The sequence below is a fragment of the Diceros bicornis genome, chromosome 29 (genome assembly GCF_020826845.1).
Source record: "Diceros bicornis minor isolate mBicDic1 chromosome 29, mDicBic1.mat.cur, whole genome shotgun sequence".
Classification (NCBI taxonomy): domain Eukaryota; kingdom Metazoa; phylum Chordata; class Mammalia; order Perissodactyla; family Rhinocerotidae; genus Diceros; species Diceros bicornis.
The window spans coordinates 6,287,875-6,300,323 of record NC_080768.1 but is presented as its reverse complement, the minus strand read 5'-3'; the positions used below and the strand labels follow the sequence as shown (position 1 = coordinate 6,300,323).

The window sequence follows — 12,449 nt, the reverse complement described above, 5'->3', positions numbered from 1 at the left end:
TTCAAATACCAGCAGGGTCCCCCAGGATGGACAGGTTTCAGCAGAGCTTCCAGACTAAGACAGACGAGGACGAAGGACCTGACGGACCACTTTCAAAAAAATGGCCATGAACAGCCTATGAACAGCATTGTGTGATACAGTGCAGGAGGGTGAGAGCATGGGGCAGAAAGCCCGGGCAGGGCTCAGCTCTGCTGTCCACAGGGTCGCTAGGAGTCAGAATGACTCATAGAACTAACAATGAAAAATATATTTTTTAAAAACTTGTCCAATACTTAAGAAAAAATGTTACAGTTTTATAAATTCAGAATGCAGGGCCAGCCATGATGCCTATTTTGTGTAATATGAAACTGCTGGTGAATTCTTGAGTCGCAAAATGTTAAAAAGCCCAGACATTAGAGACAGTGAAAGATTTTATTATTTCTTTCATCCAAACACACCCTTTTCTGAAAAACATAAAAGCATGCACATTGATGGCATTCTTATAAAGAAAAACTAAGTAATAACAAAGCTGTAAATCAACAATAACAACACAAACAAAAGCTAAAATGATAGTCTGTGAAAAGATTTACAAGTAGATATAGGGCTCTTAATTTTAGAAAATAATAATTCAAGTCATATCAATACAAATTAAAAAGAAGCTTCTAATTTTCCAAATATTTTGATACAAAAATTTTTAAACTAATATTTTATAGACCTTTTGTGAGAAGAATATAAGTATAGTCATAAGAACATGATGTTCAAGTGATCTTATGCAATTCACTTCGCCTTCTTAAAATCAGTTATAATCCACATAATTCTAATGGTATTGCTTCTCAAAATTTAAATTTAGAGAATATCCATGATATTCAAAGTAAGTTACACAACTTACATTTCCTTTGATATAATTAGAAATAGCTTCTAACTTTAGGACTGCTAAAAAAAGTATTTAACAAAGACAGGGAATTGACCCAAATTTCACTTTACAGGTAAGAGAAAATTGTAATTTGGCATGAGAACATTTCTCAGAAGTTTTACCTACACCCCCAGTCATCATTAGGCCAACTGCATCCTGTGGGTATGTGTGTATATGAATGTATGAGCACATACACATACTAACACACACAAACCAAGTCAGACCACCCACCTCTTCAAAGGTGTGGCGTGAAATGGTTTACTCTCTGGTTCTGGAGAATCAGTTAGACAAAACTTCCCTTAACTACTATTTTCATTTTGTTTATCATGATTCAATTAGTGTGTTTCATCTGGAGCATTGATACAATTTTGCAAGAAAAATCCATTAGCAGTAAGCAGAAATGTTACTCGTAGGCAATCAAGTTCAAATTATAACATAAAATAGAGCAGATCACACTTTAAAAAAGGTCCTTTTGCACAGGACATATTGTTCCATGACTGGAAATTGTGTGATGTGGTTCCTGAAACATGGCCCTTGTTTTGAGGTGACACAGATTAACTGTACATCCCATTAAAACTAAGGGGAACTAAATCAATTCACTCAGTCCTGACGATCAAGTCTGTATTGTACTGGCCTTTGCGGCAGCCAGCGACGCTCTCTCACCAGAGCTTCAAGAGCTCAGCTCTGCAGCAGACACACTCTGGCCAGCCACGCGCTTCCTCCCTGCAAGTCTGCTGTGCCGGCCACCGAGCAGCACCACTGCCCTAATCCACAGGAAAAGAACTCGAATACAGCGGAAATCGACCATGATGACATAAAACATGATTTCTGGATTAAATATTTTGCTAAACCCAAGAGTAACAGGCCAAAGGCACATGTTAGTAAATCTGGTCAGACGTCGGAAGGCTCCCATCAATCAAATATCTGCAGACTCAGGTCCAACAAAGGTTCACACTGATTATTCTGATATAAAAAATAATAGGAAACCTTAGGGTTTTCAAGTACTTATGGCACCGATGTTATGAAGTACTAAGAGCTTAGCTTAAATCTTCAAAAAGCTGGGCAATTTAAAGTTCTGCTATAACGAATCAGGGTCACAATTTTAACTTAAACTTAATTCTCATATTTTATACATTATTCTTTTGTATAGGGTACAAAGTGTGCAAAGTAAGCTGTTTCAATAAATATTAGAAATGTCAACTACTTTGCAAATATAAAGTGAAATCAGCTGATAATGCCACACAATGAAAGCATGCGCTAACCAGAGCTTCTTCCCCGCCAACATTTCTTACCCCTTTCCTTGTATCTTTCTTGATACTTAAATACAATTTCTTTCATTGACTTGGAGAAATTGAGCAAAAAGCAAAATATTACATAGCTGCAAGATACTAAATACTTTAGTGATAAGAGTTTGGACCAGTCAAGTTGGAAAAAATTGAAAATAACAATATAGTGAAATACACTGCAAATTAATGTTCATGAATGCAGCTATCTGAATTACAAAACAATAACAAATTATCCAATCCTAATAATCTTCTGAAGTTGACATTAGTTCACAGGAAATGCCAAGTACAGCATAAACTCTGTTTAGCTCTTCCCTTTCCAGCAGCTTCTGTACTAAAGTTGTAAATCGTGTGTATTTGCCCAAGACCAACAGCATATTGGCTTTAGTCAGAAATTCTATTTTATCCAATGTTCAATCAGTAAGGCTTTATTTACACTTCTTACTAAATTCAGGAAACAATTTGATGCAGTATGCAGCTGCCAATGACCAACAACGTAGCACAGTCCACTGCCTGGAGACAGCCACTTGTTTACGCTTTAATACTGACCCACAAGCAGCCAATGAGGGTTCCATAAATCCACGTTTTTACATACAGTTTCCTTCCAGCCTCGGTCATAAGCATACCAGCAGTCAAACCACTTAAGATCAATAATGATGGTAAAGTCTTCTTGAGACTTAGTTTAGAATTAACACTTTTCCCAGGAAATTTGTTTCTTCTTTCTGGATCCACTGAATCATAGAATTCTATAAGCAACCTACGGCCAGAATGGAAAAAAAAAAACTTTAAAATTTCAGGTTTAGTCATTTCAATATTTTAACTCAACAAATATCTCTTGGGTGCCTATTATGTACTGGAGAAGTTACAGGTCCTTGGGAAATAAAGATGAATAAGGAAACACCAGAGACTTGGTTTAATTGGAGTTTCTAGACCTTAAAAATATCTTTAATCTGCTCTATAATTAGTGTGTATGAATTGTATTATATGTAATATTTAAAAACAGATGGGTTTAAGTAATTTTATGGGGATTTTTTTGTTTTTCAAACTTTAGATCTTTGAAATTTTGTAATGACCTGACTCACACCTAGGTAATAACCATCTCAGCCTTTCTCCACCTTCCCCAATCCTTATTATTCCTTCTTCCCACAGCTCCCATTCCATTAGAAGTCAAAGAAAAGATCAGCAGCTCTTATAACATACACAAAATTTCCGGAAAAAGCCCTTATTTGCATGGAATTATAAAAGCAGGTAAAAACAGGAAAAAATAGCACAGTTAATTCATTTTCCCAGCTTATTTAAAAAATGTAAAGTTATAATAGCAGAACATACTCAATATAAAAATCTCAAACACAAAGCACAAAAAGTGTTAGTCCTTATATTGCCTTACAAATCACATTCCCCAAAGAGAACCACCATTTTAAAATGTCCAGACTCATCCTAAATATATATAAATGCCTATAACACAAAATATATTGGATTAATATCCAATATATTGGATATTATATATATATCGGATATTACTGTTCAGGCTTTTTTCTGAGAACAAATTTTCACGTCAAAACCCACAGATCTTACTTTTTAAATTTTTTCCATAACAAAAGTGGGTGGCACTGAAGGATTTGTTTAATAAATTGTCGTGTACAATTGAGAGTCAATGAAATACAGAAATTTAGCTACTTGTTTATAAACTCTATAAAGTTTCATTTTCAACACAGTATACTTTACATAATTTTCACTTGTTAAAGTTAATCCAGGAGGGTTAATTGGGAAATATTTTACTGTAACAACAAGCAAAGGAGGAACAATGGCAGTCTCCTGAGAAGAAGCATATTAGAAGAATAAAACATGGGTAAAATTTCTGAACATAAACATAATTTTGGAAGTATTTTTTTAAGTTTTTAAAAAGCCGTACTTTTCAACGTGGTCTTAGTAAATGGTGCATCCTAAAACTAATGGATCCATTTTTTCAAAAAGAGGATAAAAAGTATAGATGTTTAAAACATAGCTTTCAAAAAATAGGACATGCATCAGAAAGAATAAAACTTCCATTGATAGTGAAACAAAAAGTAAATAAATATCCTGAAGTTTTCAACTGAGAAAATTCAATTTCTAAATATCATATCTAAACCTAAGACCCCTTTTTTATCTTCCTAAAAAGAAAAGAAAATCTAAAAATTTCTTTTAGAAATTTGTACTAAATAAAAGAGAGAATAATCTACTTTATCGATGCCACCTGCTGCTTCCAGCGCGCTCTTTAGTAAGTGGCCCATCAGACTCACTCACTCACTCGGTCTGATCTCTTTAAGCTACACCTCACCCAAGAGGCATCCGAACATGCCACTCGCTTACTCACAGGTAGCTCTTGGCAAGGTTCACACCGCTGTCTGCTCCAAAGGAATGTTACTAACACAGACACACACAAGGCCAATCCCAGACACTGCTTAGGCCCAAGAATACTAACAGCAAAAAGATATTTTGTTCCTGAAAATGTCAACTGCCCCTTCCTCTTTCAACAAACATACTGGTGTCATTTCCACACGCACATCAGACACAATCCTCCCTCTCACAGCCTTCCTTTCCCACGCACTGATGGCATGATGCCAGTCCTCAAACAATACAGCACTTTATCTCACCTGAGAGGGCAGATGTGGGCCATCTTACACCAGAAAGCTTTTTGTGTGTCTTTCTTTTTTTTTTTTTTTTACTTTATATCTTACCACAGAGTATAGTCTAGGAAATATTATAAACGAAAACAGATAGGCCTCCCATAACGAGTTCTTTTACAGTGACTTGTAACGGTAGAGTTTAAAACAAGAACCGATTATGCATGGAACAAGATTTGACATGAGTTCATAAAGAGCATTCTTAACACCATAAACCTGTTTACATTCATTTCAAATCATTTACTATAGTGAAATTTAGTTGAACCAAAGTTTCTGAAGTGCTAGAACTGTTGTTACTCACTTATCTTTTATTTCAAAACGTTCATGAAGCCATCTTCTCATATACGCTTGTTCTTCCGGGACATCTTTTTTGTCTATACGATCGATGTGAATATGGATTTTTGGACATTCTTTACAGAGAAATTCTAACAACAAACAAAAATATTTCATTTTTTATTATTTTAGAACTCTCAGTTATACTATAAAATAATGAAAATGAGGAAGAAAAATTTTTAAATGATGAAAAAGTACAGATTCTTTCTTTAGCGAAAAACAAAAGAAAATAAAGATTATAAACTGGTGGTTTTAGGTTTCAAGCTAAAGTAGAAGAGCGTGTTATAATTTCCAAGTCTACCACAATCACCTAAGCCATCAAGTTAAATCAATAGTACCAAATGTTACTTTTCACACAACAGCCTCTAATTCTATAGGCAGCCCAGGCACAGGAAGCTGGACTCTACTAGAAGTATGTACCACCCTCAGAAGGAATCCCCAAATGCTAACCACCATCAGACTCGCCAATCATCTTCACGGGACCACCAGTCCTCCGTTCCCAAGCACATCACCTGTCACACATTGTCACTGCTGTTCCCACTAGACTGTGAGTCCCACAAGGGCAGAGATGGGGCCTGTCTGGTTCACTCTGGCAAAGCACTGGGCACTTAGTCCCCATCAATCCCTCGCGCCTGAATCGGGCACATGAGCCTCTGTCACTGACTACTACTCAGCCATAACAGAATCGGGGGAGGGACCTCCTTTCCTCTATGACTTGCCATTGGTTTCTACTCATTGGTACTACCTGCTTTCCTGATCCTTGCCATATTTTAACATATTCTACTTGGTTCAGGAACCAAATTTCTTTTGTGGAATAGCTATGAGCTCTTAACTACAGTTCCTAAGACAAGTTAATTTGCAAAAAGAAGACAGTCCTTTTTCAGCCAGGGCTACACAAGGGATGAGGCTAGGATTTATTCCAAGAAAGAACTTTGAGCCTGGAAACTCCTTTTTTTCTAGGTGGCTGTGTGGAGAGGCGAGAATATTAACATACTTAAATTCCTGGCAGAACAAGGAAATCTTTCTCAGAGATTTAAGAGAAGACTATGTTCCCTAGTTGGGTATGCAGGTAGGAGGCTGAGACCTTTTATCTCAAGCAGAAATGTGTTCAAAGACGTTCAAGAGATGGTGAATTGTGTGCTCTACAGTCTGAGGAAGACTTTAAGCTTCTCTTTAAAGCTGTCTCTATTCTTTTGGCCTGACACACATCCCTTTTTGCTCAGGACTCTCTACAACTGCGCTTGTTTACTTCTGACGTCAAGCCTTAGTAACATGCAGCATTTTGGTCATCAAAAACTATCTCATTTTTTAGGAATGAACTGGCTTTGATCACAAATGTGCAAAAACACTGTAATGGGGAAGATTTTACCTTTTCAATATTTTTGCCTTAATTTCCCTCAAGTTCCATTTTCATTTAAATAATCACAGACCTGCTTAAGAAGTCCTTTTAGAGTTGTGCGTCGGTAAAGAGCACAGACAGTGAGCCGGGCAGTCTGGGTTTTGGTCCCTTGTCAACCCTGGGCAGACCTGTTGGCCTCTCTGTGCCTGTTCCCACCTGCCCGGTAGGGCCGTCGTAGGAGTACTTTGAGCACGCAGAGCAGTGCATAGCACAGAGTATGCACCATGTGTTAGCTACTATAATTTTTCAGCTGCACATTCCTTCTCACTTGGCCCTCTTATTTCTATTTATGATACATAAAAACAGACCCCAACATCAATTTTCCTACCTTCACTTAGTTATCTACATCTCCCCCTCAACATTTCCATAATTAAGTAGTCATCCAATTGACCCTGTATTTATCCTTGCTATTTCCAGCGCTGTGCACAGCTACAGATCGTAAGGAAATGAAACTGACTGTGCTGCAAATGTCAGAGGAGAACTGCTTGTGAACTAAAGCGCTCAGAACAGGTCAGCGACGCCTCTAATAAGACATGAGCTAAGGAGGGACGAGGCACCAACACTGTGAGACAAGGACTCTAAAATTCACAGGGGTGCTTTTAGGCTTTTTTCCCCTAAAATTTACATGGTAACTTTGGTGTGTAAAACACACTTTCATGTACATTGTTTCATTTGATCTTCACAAGTCTATGTAGACAAGTACTAGCATCTCCTCTAAGGCTCTGAGAGGACCAAGGCCCAGAGGAGCTGGCAGTGGAGCCAGATCAGCCAAGTCCTGTGGTCGGGAATCCAACTAGAGACCCTAAGAGTGTCATCCGAGACTCAGGAGGCTCTACCACCAAAGACAGGAAGTAGGTGACATAAATACTTTCTTCAATATTTCATAAAGCTCTTGTATCTACATTTGTAAAAACCATTTTAGTTGGGGCATATTTCACATTACATGAGCAAAAATTATCCCATAATATTAGGGAACATAGGGAAAAGTATTCTAATGAAGGTATACTTCTTTTCTAACTGTCACTTTTCTGGTGGAGCCCTAGAGTATACTGACATGCTAGGGCACTACAGAAGGTCTTCCAAGGGTTCACGTATGTCACAAGGTCTAGTCTCTGGAGAAGCGGAGTCCCATCCGCTCAGGGCCTGGGGAGCCAGGCAACGGGCAGAGGGGAGAGAAAGTGGGGCCAGACAATGTGCCTGTGCTAAACTGTGAGGCCTCCACACGCTGGTTCCTCACTCAGCTCGCGTACTGCTGACCATCGGCTTACAATCCACCCCCTTTTCTCAGGGGGAAAATATATATATGTACTATATATACATTTTATATATACCTAAATACAACAGTAGAAAACTGGGTAGGTAAGTTGTATATTCACATCAATGAACACTATGTAGCCTTTTAAAAAAAATTATAGAAGCATATATACTGATACGTAAAGATGTTCATGACATACTATTAAGCAAAAAAAACCAGACCATAAAGAAAGCAATATATATATGAATGATCTCATTTTTTTTAAATACATAAAGGCACATGTACACTCCAACATACAGACATAATAAAAAAGAAGATTCTGAGAACAACATCCAAACTGTTAACTGGTGTTGCATCTGGACAGGTGAGCTTGTGGAGTTTTTTTCCCTTCTTCTTTTGGGTTACTTGTAATTTTCCCCTCAAAATGTTTTATTCTCATATAAGAAAATATTAATAGAAAAAAGTTACCTAGCATCATATAAAATGCTTAAATAGAATATCAAACGTCTTTAAGCTCATAATTTATTACTCATACCACCCACTTTAGAAATGGAATTTCTAAAAAGTCAATTATAATCAAACTGCCCTGTCTTACCGCCCCTCAATGGACATTGTTCACGCAGGCACTCTAACTGCGCTGACAAGACCAGATGAGCCACGCACGAGAGGATGCCCAGGTGGGCTCTGATCAATGCCCACCTTATGAGGAAACACACCAGACACGGGGAGGACAGGGACACTACTGCTGCCCATCTCACTAACAGGAGGCCTCACAACGGCCTGAGCTACTGGGCGCTTGTGGTCCCAAGAACCCCTACGGAGTTCACTCACACTGCAGCTTATGCCCGCATCCGCCGCAGGTCAGTCCGAGGTCTGGGGGGGAGCTAAGACCCTGCACGGGCAGCAGTCATCCCAGGTGAGGCTGCTGTAACGGTAATCCCCCTACAATGCTTTGAGAAATGTTGGCCTATGGCATACAAATGAACAATCTAGTAACTTTATGGAAAAACATTGTTTTTATAATTGGGCTACAAAATGTGGACATTAAATAACAGCCCACTATGTATGAAGATAATATTTAATACAAATTAAACTCAATCACAAAGTACTTACAATATTCTAAGTTACGGAATTTTTTTATCTCACGCAACTTACGATATACTTCACAGAATTTAAAGTGAATCTTAATCTATACTAGATTGTAAGTAAAGCAGAATATCAATTAATTTATATAATAATGAGAGGAGGGTTTTTCAAGCTACAGGTCCCAACTCACAATTAAAATCAACACACAACAAGGAAAACCAGATGTCATTTCTTATGTGCACGGGTACATGTGTAGAATAATGTCTCAGTAGTGGGAATGGAAACAGATTTGTGAATTGGACAAACACTGCCAAGATAACTTCTACAGACGTTGTACTGTACCACATTCCTAACAGCAAAGTATAAAAGGCCCTGTTATATGTTAATCTCACCTACAGGGCCTGTGATCAAACCTGTTATTGGGAGTTTTGCCTATCTCATAGTAAAAAATGGTATCTTATGTGTATGTTTTAAATCATCTTTTTTTTTTTTTTAATTTTTTGTTTATTGCAGTAACATTGGTTTATAATATTGTAAAAATTTCAGGTGTACATCATTATACTTCTATTTCTGCATAGATTACATCATGTTTACCACCCAAATACTAATTACAACCCATCAGCACACACGTGCCAAATTATCCCTTTCTCCCTCCTCCATCCCCCCTTCCCCTCTGATAACCACCAATCCAATCTCTATCTCTATGTGTTTGTTTATTGTTGTTATTATCTACTACTTAATGAAGGAAATCGTACGGTATTTGACCTTCTCCCTCTGACTTATTTCACTTTGGATAATACCCTCAATGTCCATCCACGTTGCCACAATGGCTGGATTTCATCGTTTCTTATGGCTGAGTAGTATTCCATTGTGTATATATACCACATCTTCTTTATCCATTCGTCCCATGATGGGCACTTAGGTTGCTTCCAAGTCTTGGCTATTGTGAATAACGCTGCAATGAACACAGGGGTGCATGTATCTTTACGCATTGGTGTTTTCAAGTTCTTTGGATAAATACCCAGCGTGGAATAGCTGGATCATATGGTAGTTCTATCCTTGATATTTTGAGGAATCTCCATAGTGTTTTCCATAGTGGCTGCACCAGTTTGCACTCCCACCAGCAGTGTATGCGAGTTCCCTTCTCTCCATCTCCTCTCCAACACATGTTGTTTCCTGTCTTGTTAATTATAGCCATTCTGACGGGTGTGAGGTGATAACTCACTGTAGTTTTGATTTGCATTTCCCTGATAGTTAATGATTCTGAACATCTTTTCATGTGTCTGTTGGCCATCTGTATATCCTCTTTGGAGAAATGTCTGTTCAGGTCTTTTGCCCATTTTTTAATTGGGTTGGTAGTTTTTTTGTTGTTGAGATGCATGAGTTCTTTATATTTTGTGGAGATTAACCCCTTATCAGATGTATGGTTTGCAAACATATTCTCCCAATTATTAGGTTGTCTTCTGATTTTGCTGATGGTTTCCTTTGCTGTGCAGAAGCTTTTTAGTTTGATGTAGTCCCATTTGTTTATTTTTTCTATTGTTTCTCTTGCCCGGTCAGACATGGTGCTTGAAAATATGTTGCTAAGACAGATGTCGAAGAGTGTACTGCCTGTGTTTTCTTCTAGAAGTTTCACACTTTCAGGTCTTACATTCAAGTCTTTAATCTATTTGCAGTTAATTTTTGTGTATGGTGTAAGGTAAGGGTCTACTTTCATGTTTTTGCATGTGGCTATCCAGTTTGCCCAACACCATTTGTTGAAGAGACTTTCTTTTCTCCATTGTCTGTTGTTGACTCCTTTGCCAAAGATTAGCTGTCCATAGATGTGTGGGTTTATTTCTGGGCTTTCGATTCTATTCCATTGATCTGTGTGTCTGTTTTTGTGCCAGTACCATGCTGTTTTGGTTACTATAGCTTTGTAGTAATACCTTGAAATCAGGGAGTGTGATACCTCCAGCTTTGTTCTTTTTTCTCAGGATTCCTTTAGCTATTCGAGGTCTTTTGTTGTTCCATATAAATTTTAGGATTCTTTGTTCTATTTCTGTGAAAAATGTTGTTGGAACTTTGATAGGGATTGCACTGAATCCATAGATTGCTTTAGGAAGTATGGACATCTTAACTATGTTAATTTTTCCAATCAAGAGCACGGATTATTTTTCCATTTCTCTGTGTCTTCCTCAACTTCTTTCAGCAATGTTTTATAGTTTTCGGTTTACAGATCTTTCACCTCTTTGGTTAAGTTTATTCCTAGGTATTTTATTCTTTTTGTTGCAGTTGTAAATGAGATTGTATTCTTAATTTCTCTTTCTGCTAGTTCGTTGTGCAACTGATTTTTGTATGCTGATTTTGTATCGTGCAACTTTACTGTATTCGTTTATTACTTCTAAAAGTTTTCTGGTGGATTCCTTAGGGTTTTCTATATATAAAATCATGTCATCTGCAAATAGTGACAGTTTCACTTCTTCTTTTCCAATTTGGATCCCTTTTATTTCTTTTTCTTGCCTGACTGCTCTGGCTAGGACTTCCAGTACTATGTTAAATAGGAGCGGTGACAGTGGGCATCCTTGTCTGGTTCCTGTTCTTAGAGGGATAGCTTTCAGTTTTTCACCATTGAGGATGATATTAGCTGCGGGTTTCTCATATATGGCCTTTATTATGTTGAGGTACTTTCCTTCTATACCCATTTTATTCAGAGTTTTTATCATAAATGGATGCTGTATCTTGTCAAATGCTTTCTCTGCATCTATTGAGATGATCATGTGATTTTTATTCTTCATTTTATTAATGTGGTGTATTACGTTGATTGATTTGCGAATGCTGAACCATCACTGCATACCTGCAATAAATCCCAATTGGTCATGGTGTATAATCTTTTTAACGTATTGTTGTATGCAATTTGCTAGTATTTTGTTGAGGATTTTTGCATCGATGTTCATCAGTGATATTGGCCTGTAGTTTTCTTTTTGTGTGTTGTCCTTGTCTGGTTTTGGTATCAGGGTAATGTTGGCTTCGTAGAATGAGTTAGGGAGCTTCCTCCACTCCTCAATTTTTTGGAAGAGTTTGAGAAGGATAGGTATTAAGTCTCCTTTGCATGTCTGGTAAAATTCACCAGGGAATCCGTCTGGTCTTGGACTTTTATTTTTCGGGAGGTTTTTCATTACTGTTTCAATCTCCTTACTGGTGATTGTTCTATTCAAATTCTCTACTTCTTCTTGATCCAGTTTTGGAAGGTTGTATGATTCTAGCAATTTATCCATTTCTTCCAGATTGTCGAATTGGTTGGCATATAGCTTTACATAGTATTCTCTTATAATCTTTTGTATTTCTGAGGTGTCTGCTGTAATTTCTCCTCTTTCATTTCGGATTATACTTATTTGTGCCTTCTCTCTTTTTTTCTTGGTATGTCTAGCTAAAGGTTTGTCAATTTTGCTTATCTTTTCAAAGAACCAGCTCTTGGTTTTATTAATTTTTTCTATTGTTTGGGCTTTGTTCTTTTTCCAGTTCCTTTAGGTGCACTGTTAGATTGTTTATTTGAGAT

General features: G+C 37.5%; 1 protein-coding gene across 1 annotated transcript in view; it reads right to left on the bottom strand.

Moving 5' to 3' along the window:
* Positions 1-397: 397 nt before the first annotated feature.
* AGPAT5 (1-acylglycerol-3-phosphate O-acyltransferase 5) overlaps positions 398-12,449 on the bottom strand; it is a 60,916-nt gene continuing 48,864 nt past the window's right edge. The window contains exons 7-8 of the mRNA XM_058524910.1: positions 5,140-5,263; positions 398-2,932 (exon numbers count right to left, since the gene is read on the bottom strand). Coding sequence (XP_058380893.1) covers positions 2,707-2,932; positions 5,140-5,263 — 350 coding nt within the window. The 3' untranslated portion in view covers positions 398-2,706. The remainder of the gene's footprint in view (positions 2,933-5,139; positions 5,264-12,449) is intronic.